Genomic DNA, 18,750 nt, shown 5'->3' with positions numbered 1-18,750 from the left:
GGTCCCAGTGACTCTGGTATAGACAGAGGATATGAGTAGTTTGGTCTCCACAGTTGTGCTCCCAGGGCTTCAGTACAGCAAGAAATCCAAGGACCATGCTTCTCTACTCAGTGGTGGAGCCAGCACTACCTTTACTGGTTAAGCAATTGTGTACCTTACAGATCTGTAGCCAATGGCATGAATCTCTAGGGGGCAGGATTGAAGGAGGAGAAATGCTAGGAAGTGGAGCTTGAACTTTAGCCTCCCCCCAGCTAACTGTGGTGCCTCTGGGGTGTGGTTAATTACCACGGAAGGTCATATTCTCATGGGAATCGCATAGGTTCTTATGGTAGGTTTTCTAAATTATTTGTCTTTCATTATTTTTCAAAGATAATCTCTAAAGGAAACAATAAACTGAAAATGTTCAACTGTAAATCTTGGCACCCCCAAAATAAATTTCATTCTAAACATTATATATGAAGAATTTATACAGTTAAGAATGATTTTAGGAACTGCAAACACCCAGGTACAATCAGGCCCTGAATACAAGCACCATCTCACACCCAGTGGCTTTCTCCAGCCCAGGGATGCTTTTGCCTCAATGACATGGTGGATGTTTCCAGTTTATCCAAAAATATGTGCTGAGCCCAAGAGAGATTTGGGAGAAAGAGAATCAGATAGGCATCCTAGCCTTGTATTTCTCTGAGTTTTCTAAAATCTGGGCTCAGTATGAACTGAGGTCATTAGAAAGCAATGTAACTGAGCCAGGTATTGTTAGCTTCCCAAAGAAATGCCTGTACAAAAATAAGTGCGAATGTTAGGCTCCCATTCATGCAGAGAACTGATACAGAGAATTAGGCTCCCCAGCACTCTTTTTGTATGTTTTATTAAAAAGGAATTGCCACCTTTGGTACCCACGATCCTTTAGAGAAGAACCAAATTTGATATTCAGCACCAAGAGAAAGTATGTTCCAGAAATAAAAAAAAAAATCGCAAAAGCCTGTTTCTTATTATCTATCCCTGGAAAATAATATAAGCCAATATGATTGTTTGTTTTAGTTTTCTTAGTCTCAGGACAATTAGAGTAACTAAATCACTCCACATGACCACACCTATTTTTTCCCCTTTAAAGGAGTGTTGGGTAATTGTTAAAGGATGGTTGTACCCTGTGTTTAATTTTGAAGCTGTCTGTAGCCCTTTCTGGAAGGGCATGAGTACATTTAAGTGTGAGGATGTGTGTTTATCCACAAGTGCATTCCAGCTAGCTGCCCCCTTTCCCTGCAGTTCCTGCCATCATTTCTCCTTTTCTGATTGGTCTTTTTACATCTCAAAAATCCTGCCGGTATTCAACACCACAGAGCAGGACTCATCCAACAGCTCTAGCTGGCATATGTTAGAAGGCCCTGTCGGCTTGCAGAACCTTGCACCCCACAGAAGTCTGAACAGGCTACCATGCTGTCTTCAAAAGGTTCAGTCCTATACCATGGGGACAGGATTCATGCAGGCTTTGCAAGTATTTTCTACTTGGAATTCAGGCCCAGAGAGCCTCCTTAGCATATATATAGTTATGGAGGCAACCATTGTCACTGAAAGCCTCAGCAAAACTCTGGTACCAAAAGCTCTGATTTTCCTGTATGTATGGGATGGTGTCCAAAGGAGCCACATGAGTCATCAAAAGCTGAAAGTTTAGGGCATGAAAATCTGTAGCCTAGGCCAAGGGTCATGGGCCAGTTGAAAACCCTCAGAACGGCACACACACCTCCTTTATAGGTAAGAAGTCCACATTCATTAGAGTGACTAACAAGCAGCTAGGCATTTTTCAAGACTCATTCTATGATTATTGCCTCCAGTGATCCAAAAGAAAAATCATCAGCTTCATTCCAGGCATATGTCAGTGGCCAGCCAAGCCCTCCTATGGCTGGGGGCCACCACTGCCTTCCCACCCTGGAGCTCCTGAAGCCACAATTGGGCTGGCAAGAGAAAGGCTGGAAAGGGGGCCACTCCGAGGAGCTGAGAGCAAGGAGAGCCACATGCTTTTAATCAATTCTTCTGTTAACATGCCCAAACACACATCAGGTGATTCTAAAATTAGGCAGAAGGATTACAATTTACTGGGCACCTACTATGAGCCCAAATCAGCTTGATCCTGAAGCCCGGGGCTGTTTATTTAGCACAGTCTTGCCACATGCCCTCACTGCATGGGTGGCCTCAGAGCCGAGGGTCAGCACTCTGTGGGGTGTCCGCATTTTGCTGAGGCTCTCCTTCCATGAACTGAGATGAGCACTCCTCTGGAGCACCAAGCACTGTTCCTAGATGACCCCAGAAGCTTCGCCAAGGGTCTCCAACCTGGAGCTGTGCTGAGACTGTGCCAGGCATGACCCAGCATAGCCCTGGAAGACCCTGCTCCAGTGGGATCAGGTAGCCATGATGGCAAAAATAATCACATTGGAAATAAAATCAGAATGGGGCTCAACTGTGCCACAGAAGCAAGGTGGTACACAGGTTGACATTGCAGGTCATCATCAACCTGGGGATGAGTAAGGAGTAATCTCCAGACATTTGACTCATCCACAGGTCATCATCTTCCTCCAACCTGGCAATCATTTCTGAGGGGCCTCTAACTTAGTGGGCACAGCTGGGGGTAAGCTCCTCTTCTGCATTCCTCCCTCTGCCCCTCCTCTACCTGCCCCTCTATATTTGGAGCAGAAGGTATGTGGAGGAAGGTAAGTGTTTCCAGGCAAGGCAACACTAAGATTCTGAGGACAAAAGACAAATAATGGACAGAGAGCTACCCACAGTCATAGGGACAGCTATGCTGTAACTGAGTGACATTACAGAATAGGTTCATCAAAGGGTGAGCTGCAGAGACAATGGAGCTCAGTGAAGTGATGTGTGTCATGATTGATGCAGCATTGCTCCAGGGAGAGAGAAAACCATCTGCAGCCCATGAGCACTGCGGCTTGGAACTTCCCTCTGCGTGGAACCATGTGTGGCCACCTGCTTTTGCTGACAACCTCAGTGCTCACCCCCTTGTGGATAACAGAACCTTGATTTTCTCAGGGAACCATACTCCCCTCAATTTGGTCTATGTAGTTGGGTGGGACTGACCCTATCCCCAGAAGCTGGGTGGGTACATCCCTCCGATCCAGCCAATGAAAACACTTGATTGGTTCTGGGATGGGCATGTAATTAACCTAACTGGGGAAAATGACAGTTTGGGAAGTTTTGCTAAAGTTACCGGGATAGAGCATGTATGGTGTGTGGTGGGATTCCTGCGTGATTGACTGTCAGTCTGGAGCTGTTGGGGGCATCGGTGCCCCTGTGATGAGAACGCCTATGAGAAATGGAGCCAGGCCAAGTAAAATCCTCCCTGAGAGAGGGAGAGCCACCACTTCCTGCAGACTTACTTGTGCCTAGTGGTCCAGCCATGCCTGGAGCCAGACCATTTTTGACCTTCAGGTAGATGCTATCATGAATCTTCTTTTTTTGCTTCAATTAGTTTGAAATAGCTTTTTACCTTGTACTGAAACAGTGCTGAGAAATCCAAGTATGAACATAAAGGCTTATATGAAACATAAACAATATGAGATCAGCAGGGCTGAAATTCAGCAGATATGCACAATTAGGACTATCCTGTTGTTGAACTATTAAACTATGCCCATTACAGTTGGTAAACAGCCACCCCAACTCCAGCGATCCACTGCTGCCCGGGTCCCCTGGACCATACCCTGGCATGCCTTGCACTTCACCACAATCTATAAAGGGTAAGTGCCTGGCACAATAGGAGCCTCTGCTAGTAGCCACTGCAATTAGTCTATTGAAGGTCATCAATGACTCTCATGTTATGAAGCTCAATGGTCATTTCTCAGTTCTTATCCCACTTGGCCTATCAACAACACTCGACCACTCCCACGTTGAGTCACTCTGCCTGGCTTCCAGGACGTCTTCCACACCTACAGTTTCTGCTACCTTTCTGGCTACTCCTTCCCCATCTCTTCAGCTGGCTCTGCCCATGTCCTTACCAGAGGGTAAGTTTGGTGTGCCCAGGGCACAGTCCTCTGATCTCTTCCATGTGCATGCATTCTTGATAATCTTGCCCATTCTCATGACTTTAAACACTATTCTAAATTTATGTTTCACTTGAACCTCTCTCTTGAACTCCAAATTCATATGCCCAATAGCTCCACAATGCCTTTGAGATGTATGATAGGCATCTCAAAATTCGCATGTCTAAATCTGAGCTTCAGATAGCCACAGTGGCCCTACAGCCACTCTTCCTGTGATCATCCTCATTTAATTTTCCAATTGCTGAAGCCTAAATCCTCTGTCTTATCCTTAAGTCCTCTGTCACATACATGCATTTCTCACACTTGATTTGTCATCAGATCCCATCAAATGTACCTTTAAACATGTCCATAATCTGATCACATCATATTATCTTTGCTTTCATGTTCCTGATCCAAGCCACCATCGTCTCTCACCTGGATTACTGCAACAGCCTCCAGCAATAGCTTCCTAACTAGTCTCCAGCTTCTGCCTTTGACCCACTCCAGTCTATTCTTGGCACAGCAGCCAGAGTGATTCTTATTAATATGTCAGTTCATATCATCCCTCTGCTTAAAATCCTCCAACGCTTCCCATCTATTTGGAATAAAAACCGACATGAGAATCTTGCACCAACTATCCCCTGTGACCTCCCTCACCTCCACCCCAACTAACTCCCTGCACTCCAATTTTATAAGCCTCAGCCATGCCCTGCTCTTCCCTGGGTCTGACACACTCTTTACTTAATTAACTGCATAACATGTTTCTCCACCTTTTTTTTTCAGACGGAGTCTTGCTCTGTCGCCCAGGCTGGAGTGCAGTGGCGTGATCTCAGCTCACTGCAACCTCCACCTCCTGGGTTCAAGCAATTCTCCCACCTCAGCCTCCCAAGTAGCTGGGATTACAGGCACCTGCCATCATGCTTAGCTAATTTTTTGTATTTTTGTAGAAACAGGGTTTCACCATGTTGGCCAGGCTGGTCTTGAACTCCTGACCTCAGGTGATCTGCCCACCTTGGTCTCCCGAAGTGCTGAGATTACAGGAGTGAGCCACCACGCCCGGCCAAGTATTAATTTAAAGATTGTTTTCTTGATAAGGGCTTCGCTTGCCACCTCATCTAAGATTTCAATGCCCACCTCTATCTGCTTGGTTTTTTACACTTACACTTATAATTATCTAATATGCTTTATAGTTCACTCATTTATATTGGTTTATGTCTGTCCTCCTGGTGAGAATGTGAACTCAATAAGGACAGGGGATTTTTTTTTTCTATTTGCTTGTTGCTCCATCAACAAGCAAATACCATGTATCACAAGCTATTAATAAATAATTTTGAAGGAATTAGCGAGACCCATTTTATACTGATTATAAATATCTTGAATGTCATTCCTGGGGACACCCTCTTGATTGGTCCCCACACATTCCTGTAGAAAACCAGCTACCACCTTCTTCTAGTCTCACCCCGACTGAAATAAAAACACCTACTGATCCCTAAGTGGCCTTCCAGAGAACTGGGTAGCTGGAAAGGGGACCTGGCAGGGGTTGGGAGGACTGCAAGCAATTCATTCACTGGGAGAGACGCCCCATAGCACAGATTCCTAAATTAACGTCTGATTCGCACACCATCTTGTATGAATTTAGCTTCTAAGCGTTCAGAAACCCTCATCACAGGAGGGACAGCATGGGATTTCTCACACACCCCCACGGGAGGGCCTGAACTCCAAGGCTGGGCCTGACTCCACACCTCTGCGCCACCTGCTCAGTCACCAAAGGCAGAGGATGGCTTCCTGCCACTTGGGTCTGAAAAAGCCACAGGGCATGTGAGACTTCAAGTCTGTTCACAGAGGTTTAACTGGCAGAAGGAATTTCAGGAGTAGGATGAAGGATGTATAGGAATAGGAGAGAGAAAAATGAGGGAAACAGTTGGGCATGCTCTCTGCAAGACTTCTTTAGAGTGGGATGAGGCAGAGGAGGAACATCAAAGCCAGGGCAGTGCCATGCCCAGAAAGCATGGCTACCCGCCATTACCTTAGATTGAGGTGGTCCTCCGAGGCGGCTTTTCCCTTCAGGCTGGGTTGGAAAGAGCAGAAGCTACATGAAAAGGGAAGGGATAATTCCATCAGCAGAGTCAAGACCCTTTCTCCTGCTGCAGAGGCATTTCCGGAGTCAGGCAGGAAGCTGGGCTCATTATTGCTCCCCCTCGCTCCATCCTTCCCCCAGGTCGAACACCAGGCCTGGGTGTACCTCTGAGGCAACCCTCAGCACTCTCTGGCATTACACACTATTGCCTTAATACCAACAATGACAACAATAAAACAATAATTACTTAGGCAGTGTGTGTGAGGTACCGCCTCTGGGCCAGGCACTTGACAACATTGCCAATGTCAAGAACCCTGCTGTATATTCCAGTGCGTTGCTGTGAGGACAAATGCCATCTTAATGCCAGGCTCCTTGAGCCGAGTGGGTAGTGGTTGTGGAGTCCGCATTAGGCCACCTTCACATCCTGAGTTATGGAGGTGTAAGATTTCTAGATCAACTGCGAAAAACTTTGTTTAATGAACAGAAACCATAGGGGGAAATGAATCAAGTTTAATGGGTTGTATGTCTGCTTGTTTGGTTTGGTCTAAACTAGGCCTTGAATATAATTTTAGGGGGCAATCTAGCAGCAGCATGGAAGAACCGCATGAGCAGGCTCACCTGAGTCCAAGGAAGTGCGCCTAGAACTAGCACAAAAGCCTCTCTACAGTTGTTTTTCTCCACCCTGGCCCTGCCTCTTGGATGCAGTAGTGGGCCCTGGGTGCCAGTTCCACAGGGCCACTAGAAGGCAGGGCTTGAATTTCTGAGCACAAAATAGGCTCCTTGGTCAGCGGATATCAAATCTCACCTCAGAACTTCCAGCCCACATGGAGCAGCACATAACCACTCCCTCTGTTAATCAGCCTCTCTGTGGTCTATAATGATGAGGAACTGACCTTCCTTTCTGTTCTTTCTAGATTCACTACAAACCAATCTACTGATCTATAACTTTAATGGTAATAAAAACAAATAACCATGGTATTAAGAACTTACACACTGGCTTAGATTTCTTAAACTGATCCATCTGGAGAAAGAGAAGTTAACTACAACAGCAGGCTTCTCTCTTTAAGAAAAAACATGTTCAATGCACATGTGGGAAATCAGTTGTTTGGAATTCCTTCCAATGAAATACGAAATTGGAGCAACTAAAATTGGCAACTGGGATCAGAAAGAAAGATTAAGCCAAAAAAATTACTTGGAAAATTAGAAAATAAAGCCAGAACATTCTGGAAGGCCCATTAAACAGCCAGTTCCTTAACTCTGTGGTAGCTGCGTAATTTTTTTCTCACTTCCTGTTCTATGCCACTTCACTTCAGGAAAATGGAGCCTGCTTCCTAGGACTGAAGGAAGGGCCTTCTCTGCCTGTTCCCGTACATCATTTCATGACTTGGCAGTTCTGCAGGCCAGCAGTGCCTCCCTGGGCCCAGCCTGAGTGGCGTTCACTGTGGGTTGAGAACACTTTTCCTGAGCACAGAGCTGAGTGTTCTCTGCCCCTCTGCTCTCAGTTCAGGATCAGTTTCCTCAGAAGGAGGATTTTCAAGCTCTTACCTTTTAAAGGCCTTACTCCGATCATTGTTGTAGAAGACAAGAAACTTGGAATATCCATTGTGGAAGAAGATCTCCAGGGCGATATCCTGTGAAGAGAAGCCCCTTTTAATGCTCCTGATATTTTGTGGACTAGAGACGCCCCAGGGTGACACAGCTGCTGGAAATGGGTCATTGCGGGTCTCCGTGTCAGAAGACCCTTCCTGGGTGGTCCTTTTGAGTTCCCGCGGTAGGAAGACCTTCGTGACAGGGATGGGGTGCTTCTGCAGAATGTGTGGGAGGGCAGGGGGCCTGACCACAGCTTGGAGTTCTGTTGAAGCAGGAAGCAAAAGGTCCACTCCCAGGGCAAGCGTGAGGCAGACATGAGAGAAAGCACCCATGCCATCCTCAGACATTTTCACTTCTGAGTTATGGCATGGGTGAGCCAGGGGGTCAACTTACCAGAAACTGAACTAGGGAAGCTAGTTCAGTGGGTGCAGTTGGGCAGCATCGTGGGTTGATCTACAGACTTAAGCAGCACAGGGTCCCCTGCCCAGGCCATTTTGATGTGGCCCCACTGGCATAGTAAAGTTTTTGTCAGGGGTACTTCCTTAATGCCTAAATTAAATGCACATAACTATCTTTTCTTTTTTTTTCTCCCATCCTTGTTTCCTCTCTAACTCCCTTCTATTCCAAGCTATGTAAATAATAAACTTGGAATAAGAGATAGAGTGAGTTACCTATAAGATAAGCCTCAGGGATGAGATGAGGCCAAGGAGAGAGAATTCCCAGGGCTGAAGGGAGAGTTAGGGAGAGATGAGACCTGTACATGGAGGGAAGGATGGGGTGGGGTAAGGTTCAGACTCAGAGGTGGGTACTGCACCCAATAGCAGAGTCCTGTCCTGCATCTACCTGGCTGGAAGTGAGTTCTCAAAGTCCAGTTCATTAACTCTCCTGAGCAGAGAGAAGGTATCTGCAAAGATGTTCCATACCTTCTCTCCTCTGCTAGTGGACAGGAGACTCTTGGATTTTTTTCTACAAATAGAAATATAAATAATGTGCAAAACAGGAAGTGAATGCAGAATTTGTGGAGGGTACAGCTTGCCCTGGATACCTTGAGTGCCAAGCTCTGCCTTTCTCCTGGGAGAATCCAGGGATGGACAAATGGTGGCCTTGCTCAAAAAGCTCTCCCTTTGGCTTCCACCACTTCAGGTGAACCAACCCTCTGGAAACAATCACCATGTGCTTGGGGAAAAAACCCCACTGACTGATACCTATCTGCTACTCTATATAACATGTAAGGTAGACATATAATCCTAAAAAATAATTTTGAGTACCTATTTTGTGCCTAAAATTGTACTCAGTGCTGTATGTATAATAGTGGAAAGGCAGGACATGGCCTCCTGCTCACTGAAGGGCAAGGAAACCAGAGAGGTGCCCACAGGAGCTAATGTGGCAGAGCTGAGGTGGAGATTGGCCCAGACCCAGCAGCACTGCCCAGAACCATCAGGGCAGGGCTGCTACTTCCACTCTGCTCTTCCTGCTCCCTCACCCTGCAAAGGCCCTCAGGAAGCTCAGGCAAAATGAGAACTAACTGTGTTGCAGGCAAAAGCAGCAGAGGGAGGAAGAGTGCTCATTAGAGGGCTAGAGTGGAGCTGCTGGCAAACCCTTGACAGGAGGGCAGCTGGGGCCTTTCAGGAATTTCCCCCACCTTAAAGGCCACCCTGAGCTTCAGTTTCAGAGAATGATAATGAGCCCTCTTGCAGGAGGGGTCACTGGATGATCAATGACCTACCTACAGAAAATAGATTTACAAATGAAAAATGTCTAGTTCATCTAGGCCAAGCACTGCTCTCTTGCTGGCCTTTGGAACTAACAGTGATCCTGTAGAGAGGGTGGAAAGAGATCCTGACCCTCCTGTCACGTGGTCCCCAGGATCCCCTTTTCTGCCAGCTGCCCTGGAGGCCCAGGGACTGGGGATGCAGCTTTGCTATTGCTGAGCTTGAGGTAATGAAGGCAAGATGTGTTTGATGTCACTGGGGGCCCCTGAAGTTTACCCTACTCCCTTTGCTGCTCAGGTGATGTTTCTAGAAAGTGTGATCTATCTGTGAAGTGGGATGAGAAGTGGGAGGTTATGACCAGCTTATGGCTGAGTTTTTCCTCTGAAAGGAGCCACCATCTCTGTTGCATGCCTGGCTAAGCCCTTGAAGGTATGGGTGAGGCACTGAAAGATCCTAGTTGGAGGGGGCAGCTGGGAGATCCCTAAACCACTTGGCTCCAGAAACAGGGCCAAGCAGGAGCTTGGCAATAGGCGAGCACCTTGGGGAGAAAGGGGGAGAGTATGTCAGCAAGGGAGGTCTTACCCCTGTGGGCAGGGCAGGGCAGAGGGCACTCTACTCCCAGTTATCAGCTCTACTGGGAGGCAATGTATCTGTCCTGCCCTGCATTCCTAAATCTCCAAGGCAGCTCTGGGCTATGTCAAGAGCAAAACAGCGAAGCAGCTAAATCCTAAAAGACACAGCAAAAGGCCCAACAGCCAAAGGCAAGGACTGCAGAGTGGAGCAGAAGTCAGAACTCCCACCTGGGACCAGGGCCACCACAAGCCCAGGGAACTCGCGGGTGTCTCCTTAAGGGCACTGGGCTGTGCATAGGCACAAAGAAGAGTCACAGAGGTGTGTCTCTGGATGGCTCCTGGACCACCTGTCCCATGGCCCTGCCTCTCGCAGGCCCCAGGCGTGCTAGCACCCAGTGTGCTTACCTGCAGGAGGAAGCGAGCCTGCCGTAGCTCCCGCATGTCAGCGTAGCTGTGGCACTGGCACGAGTAATGGTCAGTGGACCTGTCTTTGCTGCACAGGTTGAAAATGAACGGATCGCTGATGCTGAAAAGGAAACAGGCATGCAGGGCACATGTTCAGACATCAGAGTGAGGACACGGGCAGGCTTCTTCTTCTTCCTGCCCTCCACCAGCCTCACCCACATTTCCAATGACACATCAGAGAAGTGCGGTGGTCACTGCCAACCAGTGTGCTAGCCCTACTCATCTGAGAAATCCTTGCTGAGTGCTTGCCCATGTCAGCTCTAGCACTGGCCGCTGACACGTGAAAGCTGCCCTGCCCTGGAGGAACAGGGTGGGGTGTCAGCCTCACCAGGCCAGGGGACAGCAATATGACGGCACAGTTTCCAGGATGATGCTGACAAAGGGTATGAGGGTCGGGGTGAGAAGGCCCCTGGGTGAGAGTGGGGGCCAGCAGGGAGGGCTTCATGGGTCCTGTGCGTGACTGTAAACCATGCCCAGGAGCCCTCGTGGGTTCCTGTGGCCTCTCTTCCCTGGCTCCCCCATGCCCAGGCTGGCGCTGTGCCAGTTACCTCTGCCCAGGCATGACAGTCTCAGCCCCAGGATACTTGCTGTGCCACACACCTTAGTCCCTCTGCCCAGGTGTTCTCGTTTTGTATTGAATGACTTCTTTCCCTGGCAGGGCTGAGAGGCTGGACAAGGTAACTGAGTCAGGTGTGGCCTGTGGCTGCCACAGGGACTGGCAGGACTCAGACCCTTCATGGCAGGATTGGGGAGTACAGAGCACTTGGCAGGGAGGTTTGAGGGAAGTCAGCTGACTGTGAGACTGAATGCAAACCAGAGTTAGGAGGGGTCAGGCACCACAGGGAAGAGGAGGGAGGGGAGCAGAGGAAGGCAGAGAGGCCGCTGGCAAGGCATGAGGACAGGACCTGGAGCTCATCTGCACAGCGCCTGCATCCTGAGAGGCTGCCCAGCCTGGCCTGGGCCCTGGCAACCTTCAGGATGAGGTCTCTTCAGAGGTGAGTGAGGCTCTCACTGAGACTGTAGAGTGATGTCTCGTGTCAAACCAGGGAGCTCTTCAGGACCCTTGGCCTGTCTCCCTGACATCTTTGGCAGCCCTGAGAGCTATCTGGCTCTCAGCTGAGCTGCCCCTAAAAATCTCTGACTCCCAGTGGGGCCATAGTGGTAATTCTTCTTCCTACCCTTGGCTTAGGTCAAACCACATCCCAGGTCAAGGTACTGGTGGGGATGACATAGCCACTCATCTGTGCTCCCAGCATCCATGCTAACAGGAACCACAGCAAATATCCTTTGCCCCTTGGCGGCATGTCTGACTGGCCTCTCTCCCCTGCAGACCATACAAAGGCACAGGCCTGAGCTGCTGGGTATACCCAGCCCAGGACAAAGAGGTGTACTGAATTCTGAAGCGATTGCTCAGTCACACAGCAGAAATAACTTCCTGAAAGCCAGAGCTCATTCAGTTTGCAAGACCCAGGCTGGAGAGAGAAAATGTAGGGAGTGCATCTTAAAATTCCCAGGCCAGGCCTTGAGTAGTGAGAAGCAATCTTGGAGAGCTGATAAGGGACTCACTGAAAAGGCAGAGAAGGGCCCCACGTGTGATGAGGGACCCACCTCCTGGGCACCTGGAGGAACAGAGGCATACCTCTAGCAGGCATCAGGCAGTCCCGAGATGAGGCCCCTTGGAGAGTTATGAGGGGTGTGCAGGAGGCTTTCCCAGAAAGATCTCAGAGTGACCCCTCCTCCCAGAGAAGCAGAAGAGAGGAGGGGAAAGGGAGGATAATAAATTTGTCCAAATATTTATTCCCAAAGAGAACAATTTGTACACTGGAAATAACTGAAATGCCTTGAGCTAATCATATGAAGCTTTTCATCATCTGGACACATGGGAGCTTGAGAAATAAAGTTGATTTCAGTTATAGACAGTTACATTTCTGAACATCTGGGGCATGTAGTCATCTTAAATTGTGTATACAACCACAGCCATTCTGAGAAGATGCCAGGACTAAGAAACGAAGGCCTCCCAAGCACGCCAGCCCTCAAGAAGCCTGTGTGCCAACCACAGGCCCAGAGAGCCAAGGGCTACAAAGGCCCCTGCCCCAAGGTGGTCCTGCCAGCCCCAGCCTAAGGTGGCAGGGAGTTGGTGAGGAAATTGTTTCAGCTTCTCCCATTCCAGCTCCCAGTGTGGTCCCCAAGGCCCAGCCTACAACACAGCCCATGGAGCCTCCATGCTCCACTTCTTGGGGAAGTTGAGAGAGGCCCAGCAGTCACAGACCCAGAGGGAATTCTCTAGTCTATGGTCAGTGGCAGTCCAGCATGTGCAGCACTAAGAGCTTCGACTTGTGCTGGGCAGCAGGGAAGCCTGCCCAAGTGAGACACAGCCTGAGCCCCTTGCTTAGGCCCCTGAACAGCTGGACTTTGAGGTTGCAGACTCAGGCTCTCTGCAGACCCTTCTCAGAACAACCCTCCCAGGCCCTCTCCTCTAAGCCGCATCGTGGTAGGATGGATCAAACACAAAACGCAGCTTTGGTTCTGAATGCTTCTGCCAGGATGCTTTAATACAAACCGGCTGCTGGCTGAGGTCCTTTGTCCATTATTAATACCTCTATCCGGATCTCAGCTGAGCTGCCCCTACACATCTCTGACTCCCAGTAAGGCCACAGAGACAATTCTACTTCCTACCTTTGGCTTAGGTCTAGCAGCATCCCAGGTCAAGGTACTGGTGGAGATGACATGGCCACTCCTCTGTGCTCCCATCATCCCATGCTTGTGGGAACCACAGAAAATATTCTTCATACCTTAGCTCCATGTCCGGCTGTTCTCTCTCCCCTGCAGACCCTACAAGGCACAGGTCTTTGCCCATGGCTCTCTGTCCTCTGTATCTTCCCCTGAGCTCAGGACATGTTTGCTAAGTGACTGTCATGCTCTCTGGCCTGCCAAGCATTTCCCTATTCATTATTTAATTGGATCCTCATAAGGAAACCTTATACTGAGCATGACTTATTTTTATTCCCATATCATAAATGAGGAAACTGCATTCCAGAGAGGTGAGACTTTTCCAAGGTCATGTGGTCCTCAAGAGGTGAAACTTGGCTTCAAACCCAGGTCCTCCAACTCTAACACCCATGCTCTTTCAATAGTGCCTTTTCTCCCTGGAGGCAGAAATGCTCCCTAGCTTTTACAGAGCTCTACCACTGGCTCCCTGCTTTCAGTTTGCTCTGTGCTGACTGTTTCTGCAACTCAGGACTCTGAAACACAGATGACGTATGGAAGAATGCTCTGGAAAATGGTAACGAGCTTTTAGGAGAAAAGATAGTCATTTTCCTCCTGCTTGTAGAAACTGAATAGCCATATAGAGGATGGATCCTCAGAAAGACCCAAAGTCTCAGAAAAGCTAAATTATGTACATTATTGATTCCCCTGATTGACTTCCAAATTGCGGTCTATCATATGTAATATTCACACAGCTGTGATTGGGAGTCTTCGACAATACTACACCCTACATGTTCTACAAAATGAATCGAATTTCAGACAGCCAAGGGTACTGGGTAGAAGGGGCAGCTGATCCATATTCTTTGGGTAGAGCCACTGCCATAGTTCAGAGGCTGCCATTCACAGTTCGTCAGCATAACAGTCAGCAGGATCTGCAAAAACTGTCCATGTGCTTAGGATAACTGTCAATATTCTGACTAGATAAATCACAGTGAGATAAATGGTAGTTATGATATTGGTTGACCTGTTCTTTGACAGTAGAAGTGGATTTCAGGATAAAACATACTTCAATTTGGCCCACATCTGAAGTTACCTGACTGTTGCCAGAATTATACCTGGAATTTATACCCAGAAACATTCACTAGATTGTAAACTCTCTACCCGATTTAGTCCACATCTAATTCACTCTTTCCATCTATGGAGTCCACCATAGTGCTGAGCATAAGACAGATTTTCAATAAATATTTGTTGAACTGAATAAAACAGAAATGATGCATTAAAACTGCTCACTGATGGGGAAGAATTATCTGATTTAAAATACTCTATCACAAAGAGCCAGTTGGATGACTTAGGTTCCCACCAAGTTAATCAAATTCTCTGCCATGTGAGCTTGAATGCCCTTGTCGTGGGTAGAACCGTGTCCCCCAAAAGAGATATGTTGAAATCCTAACCCTCAGTACCTCACACTGTGATTGTATTTGAAAACAGGATATTTAAAGAGGTAATCAAGTTAAAATGAAGCCATTGGGATGGGTCCAAATCCAACCTGACTGGTGTCCTTATAAAAAGGGAAAATTTGGACACGGAGATAGACACATAGAGGGAAGATGATGTGAAGATACAGGGACAAGATGACCAGGTACCTGAAGCAATGCATCTCAAAGCCAAGGGATGCAAAGGATTGTCTGCAAACACAAGAAGCTTAAAGAGGCAAGGAAGGAGGCTTCCCTACAGCAGTCAGAGGAAGCATGGCCTTGCCTTGGTTTCATGCTGGCAGCCTCTAGGACTATGAAACAACACATTTCTGTTTTTCTGTGTGTGTGCGTTTGTTTGTTTTTTGCCACCCAGTTTTTGACTGCCCTAGCAAATGAATACAGCCACCCTAATCAGCTAAGAAAGGGACTTACTACAAGCAAAAGCTAACCTTCTCAGAAGGCTGTTAGTTTCTGAGGAAATTTCCAAAGTGCAAAGTCCAATCACTGTCAAAGAGTCTGTAATGTTCTTGAGTCTGATTTTGGATGTTTTTATGGTACATCGGACAGGCTCTTTCAAGGTCTAATGTGCAACTGACTCAATTCCATAGCAGTCTTTTACAGAAACATTTCAGGTTTGACTTAGCTTTATTTTTAACAAGCTTATTTATGTATCTTCTTTAATCTCCATGGTCAAAATAAGACTTAATCCCCATTGATCTGGAATGATCTAATAGTCTGTCTCAGAACTGCATCTCCAGGAGTGCTAGTGGTTTCTTAGGGCACCAGATGAGACCCTGGAGAGAAAGCACTGATTAACAAATGCTTCTTTGATGTATGGTGACTAAAACTATCTGGGCACTTCCCCAGTGCAATTCCAGGGTAGTAATTTGTTCTCAATCTACTCCTGCTTGCATTCTAGAGAAGTACATTTTCAGACATGAGAAGTCTCCCTTGTCTGTCATTGCAAATCAAGTGAGTACATAAAATCTGACCACTGGGCTTCTATTAAAAGTGCAGATATAGTGAATTTGATGATGATTAGGTACACCTTATAAACACAATTTACCTAATCAATAAGATCTTATCTAACACTATCTAAACCAGAGGTGAAGAGCACAGCAGTGGATTATGTGAGTCATCACAGGGGCACGTCGTGCATATGGATAGAGTAGAAAGCTTTCATCTGCTCTCAGAGAGGCACGGCTGCAGGCCCATTGTCCATATTGATCAGTATCAATAAAACATGAGCAATAACATGGGATGAGGAGCCAAGTATTAATTATGCTTCTCCTGCCTTGGAGAAGCACAGAAGACTCACAGCAATCGGTGAACGTTTGGTATGAATAAAATATGGAAATTAGCAGAGAGAAAAATGCCAAGCATTTTAAAGCATTTTGATCTAAATCAACCAAGGTGGGCTGACATCTACTCTTCTGCACTCCTTCAACTCTTTCTTCTTTACATAGGTTGGAAGTGATAGGACAACTGGAAGTTAAAGTTCTTGGTTATTGGCAGATAAGACTTGGACTCCTCAGTCAGTAGCCTAAAACAGTGGCTGGCTCTCAAAGTGTGGTCCCAGACCAGCAATAGAATCAGGATCAGCTGGGAACTTACTAAGCCTCAGGCCCTGCCCCAGACCTACTGAATTAGAAACTAGGGTGGGGCAGGACCCAGGCATCTGTGTGCTAACAAGCCCTCCAGGCGACGCTGGTGTCAGCTAGTTTGAGAGTGACTGGGCTAAGAAGTCATCTTGTCATTATCGGAACCTGGGTCAACTGGAAAAGGCAAGGCCTATCTCTGCACGAAGAAATCTTCATCCAAATATCTTCAAAGACAATGATCAAGTGAAAACATACACTTGACAACTGGACTTTTGGCAAAAGTTCAGTCAATTTGATTTTGAATGGCCTTACTTCATAAACATAGGAGAATTGCACAATAAGGGCTGACTGTACCCAAATAGACCAACTGCACTTGATCCTAAAGAACTTGGCATTTCCTGCCAAAGGCCTCTTGTATTTGCTTGTGTAAAAATGACTTCAAGTTTCTTCCCAAGTCTCACCCATTCTGCAAAACCCAGATCTTGGTCCCTTCCTCAGGTAGCTATTCCCCACCACTCCAGTCCCAGGCCATCCCTCCAAGCCTGAACCCTGAAGATTTTGTCCCACGATCATAGTGTGTGGCCAACAGTTTCTGAAAGAACCTGTGCATGCTGCCGATTGCATTAAGTCCCTCGGAAGAGAGGGGCGGTGCCTGTTTTCTCACGCAGAATGAGCAACCAACATGTTGTTGAGTGAGTAAGTTGACGGCGACTGAATTCAGCCATGCGAATAATTGAAGGACTGATCCCTGAGTCCTGACATTCCACATTAGGGGAGATGTGAGGAGCTGCCACATTAGTACCCAGTCCTGATCACTGCTTAGGGGAACCATGGCCATGGATGGCCTATGCCTGCAGGTCCTTCTGTTTTATCTCATGGCTCAGTTTCAGGCCCAAATCTAAGCCCACTGTAAGAACAAGGTGAGAAGGGGAATAGTGGGGGCGGCTGGTAAGGATGAATGGGGCTCAGGGAAGAATCTGCTGGGAGAAGTGGATAACTCACTTGGATAAGCAGTGACGGGTACAGTAGACATCACCCGTGGGAGACAGTGTGAAGTTCTCGCAGATGTAGAAGTGTTGGTGGCCAAAAAGCAGGACCCCTTCTGACACCAGGTGGCCCTGCACAATCACCAGGGAGAACTTCTGTGTCACCTGGAAGGAGAGAGTGGCAGAGTCAGGTGGTGCACAGGAAGCATGCCCATGATTCTTGGGGGAAACAGGAGGGTAGTGACCAGCCATCCATGGGGCAATTGGAGGTGAGAGCAGTGCCTTGTATGAATGGCAGTCCCGCTGTCCCAGAGCTGTACTGCTCTTCACAGCCTACGTGGCACTACCACACCCCACCTGGGCTGGTGTCTGATCTACTCAAGCCTACCTCTGCTCCCACCAAGATGTGTGGGTGAGTGTTTACTGCTATATTCAGCACATCAAAGTCCTTTCTCTCACTTTAAGGCCCTCTACAACCATGCAAAGCATCCCACAGTTAACCGTGAGGAAAGTTCACCAGGTACAAGACATTGCTCAGTTACAGAGGAGAGGGAACTTGTCCAGGGACCAGCCAGTACATGGTTGAGCCAGGACTAGAATTCAAATGTGCCTAGAACCACAAGTGCAAGACAGGTACTTCCATCTCTGCAAGGCCAAGGAAACATGCGCAGAAGATGCACGGTGCTCTGCCCAGATCCTTCCTCTTGGACCGAGGTGAGCATTTCCCCTTTTGCTGGAAATGCTGGCAGTTCTCCAGAACTGCCTTAGCTGAATACAGCCCCTGGTCCAAGGTCACATCCTCTTCCCAGGGGCAGTCTGTACCCAACAACTGGACAATGTGGAGTAGGAAGGCTTAGCCCCTCTGGCTCAATTCAAGAAAACTCTAAACAACCATCCCAAACCTAGAGCTGCTCTGGAATCAGCTGAAGTCTTTGCTGAGACTACATTGTGGTTGCACTTCTCCACTGGCCCAGCCCTGCAATCCTCATTCCCAATCAACTTTCTCCGTGCAGAACCTGACCCATGACAATGTCTTGGTATGACCCAGAGTTCTGCATGTGGTAAGGACCAAGTGGGTCCTTACATAGTAAACCCTAAAGGAACAAGTGAGTGAATCAATACATTCTAGAACATGAGAGCCTAAAGGGACCAAGAATAAGGCCGAGGCCAGCATTTTCTCATGGTAATTTTGTGCTAATTCCAGTTATACAAAAGCAGAATAGATATGTTTGGGAGAAAAAATAAATAAAAGAGATTCCAGGAGATAAGACTCTCGCTAAAGATCAGCCACCTACTAAGTGACACAGCCTGGGACTGAAGCAAAGCTCCATGCTCACCTTTGGGAGCAATGACAAGGCCACAGTGGTGACACCTGGAGAGCAGGCCCTGAAGACCAGTTTTCCAACTCCTGCACCAAATGGGATTAGTGAAAGCCAGAGCCAAGGGCAGAAAGCAAAGGTTCACTGAGCATTTTGTTCCAAGATAAGTATTAACCACTATGATCCAGGGCAAGTCAGGGCTGAGCTGTTTTTCGTAAGCTA

At 47.6% G+C, this 18,750-nt stretch overlaps 1 protein-coding gene across 3 annotated transcripts in view; it reads right to left on the bottom strand.

The window, feature by feature from the left end:
- The window catches only part of WDFY4 (WDFY family member 4), a 300,371-nt gene that overhangs the window by 77,197 nt on the left and 204,424 nt on the right, over positions 1 to 18,750 (bottom strand). For all 3 annotated transcript variants that reach the window (XM_034930476.3, XM_057298884.2, XM_057298885.2), the window contains exons 44-47: positions 17,226 to 17,374; positions 10,382 to 10,502; positions 7,648 to 7,733; positions 6,052 to 6,114 (exon numbers count right to left, since the gene is read on the bottom strand). In XM_034930476.3, coding sequence (XP_034786367.2) covers positions 6,052 to 6,114; positions 7,648 to 7,733; positions 10,382 to 10,502; positions 17,226 to 17,374 — 419 coding nt within the window. The remainder of the gene's footprint in view (positions 1 to 6,051; positions 6,115 to 7,647; positions 7,734 to 10,381; positions 10,503 to 17,225; positions 17,375 to 18,750) is intronic.

Source organism: Pan paniscus, chromosome 8 (genome assembly GCF_029289425.2).
Source record: "Pan paniscus chromosome 8, NHGRI_mPanPan1-v2.0_pri, whole genome shotgun sequence".
NCBI lineage: Eukaryota > Metazoa > Chordata > Mammalia > Primates > Hominidae > Pan > Pan paniscus.
This window is presented reverse-complemented; position numbering and strand designations above follow the sequence as displayed.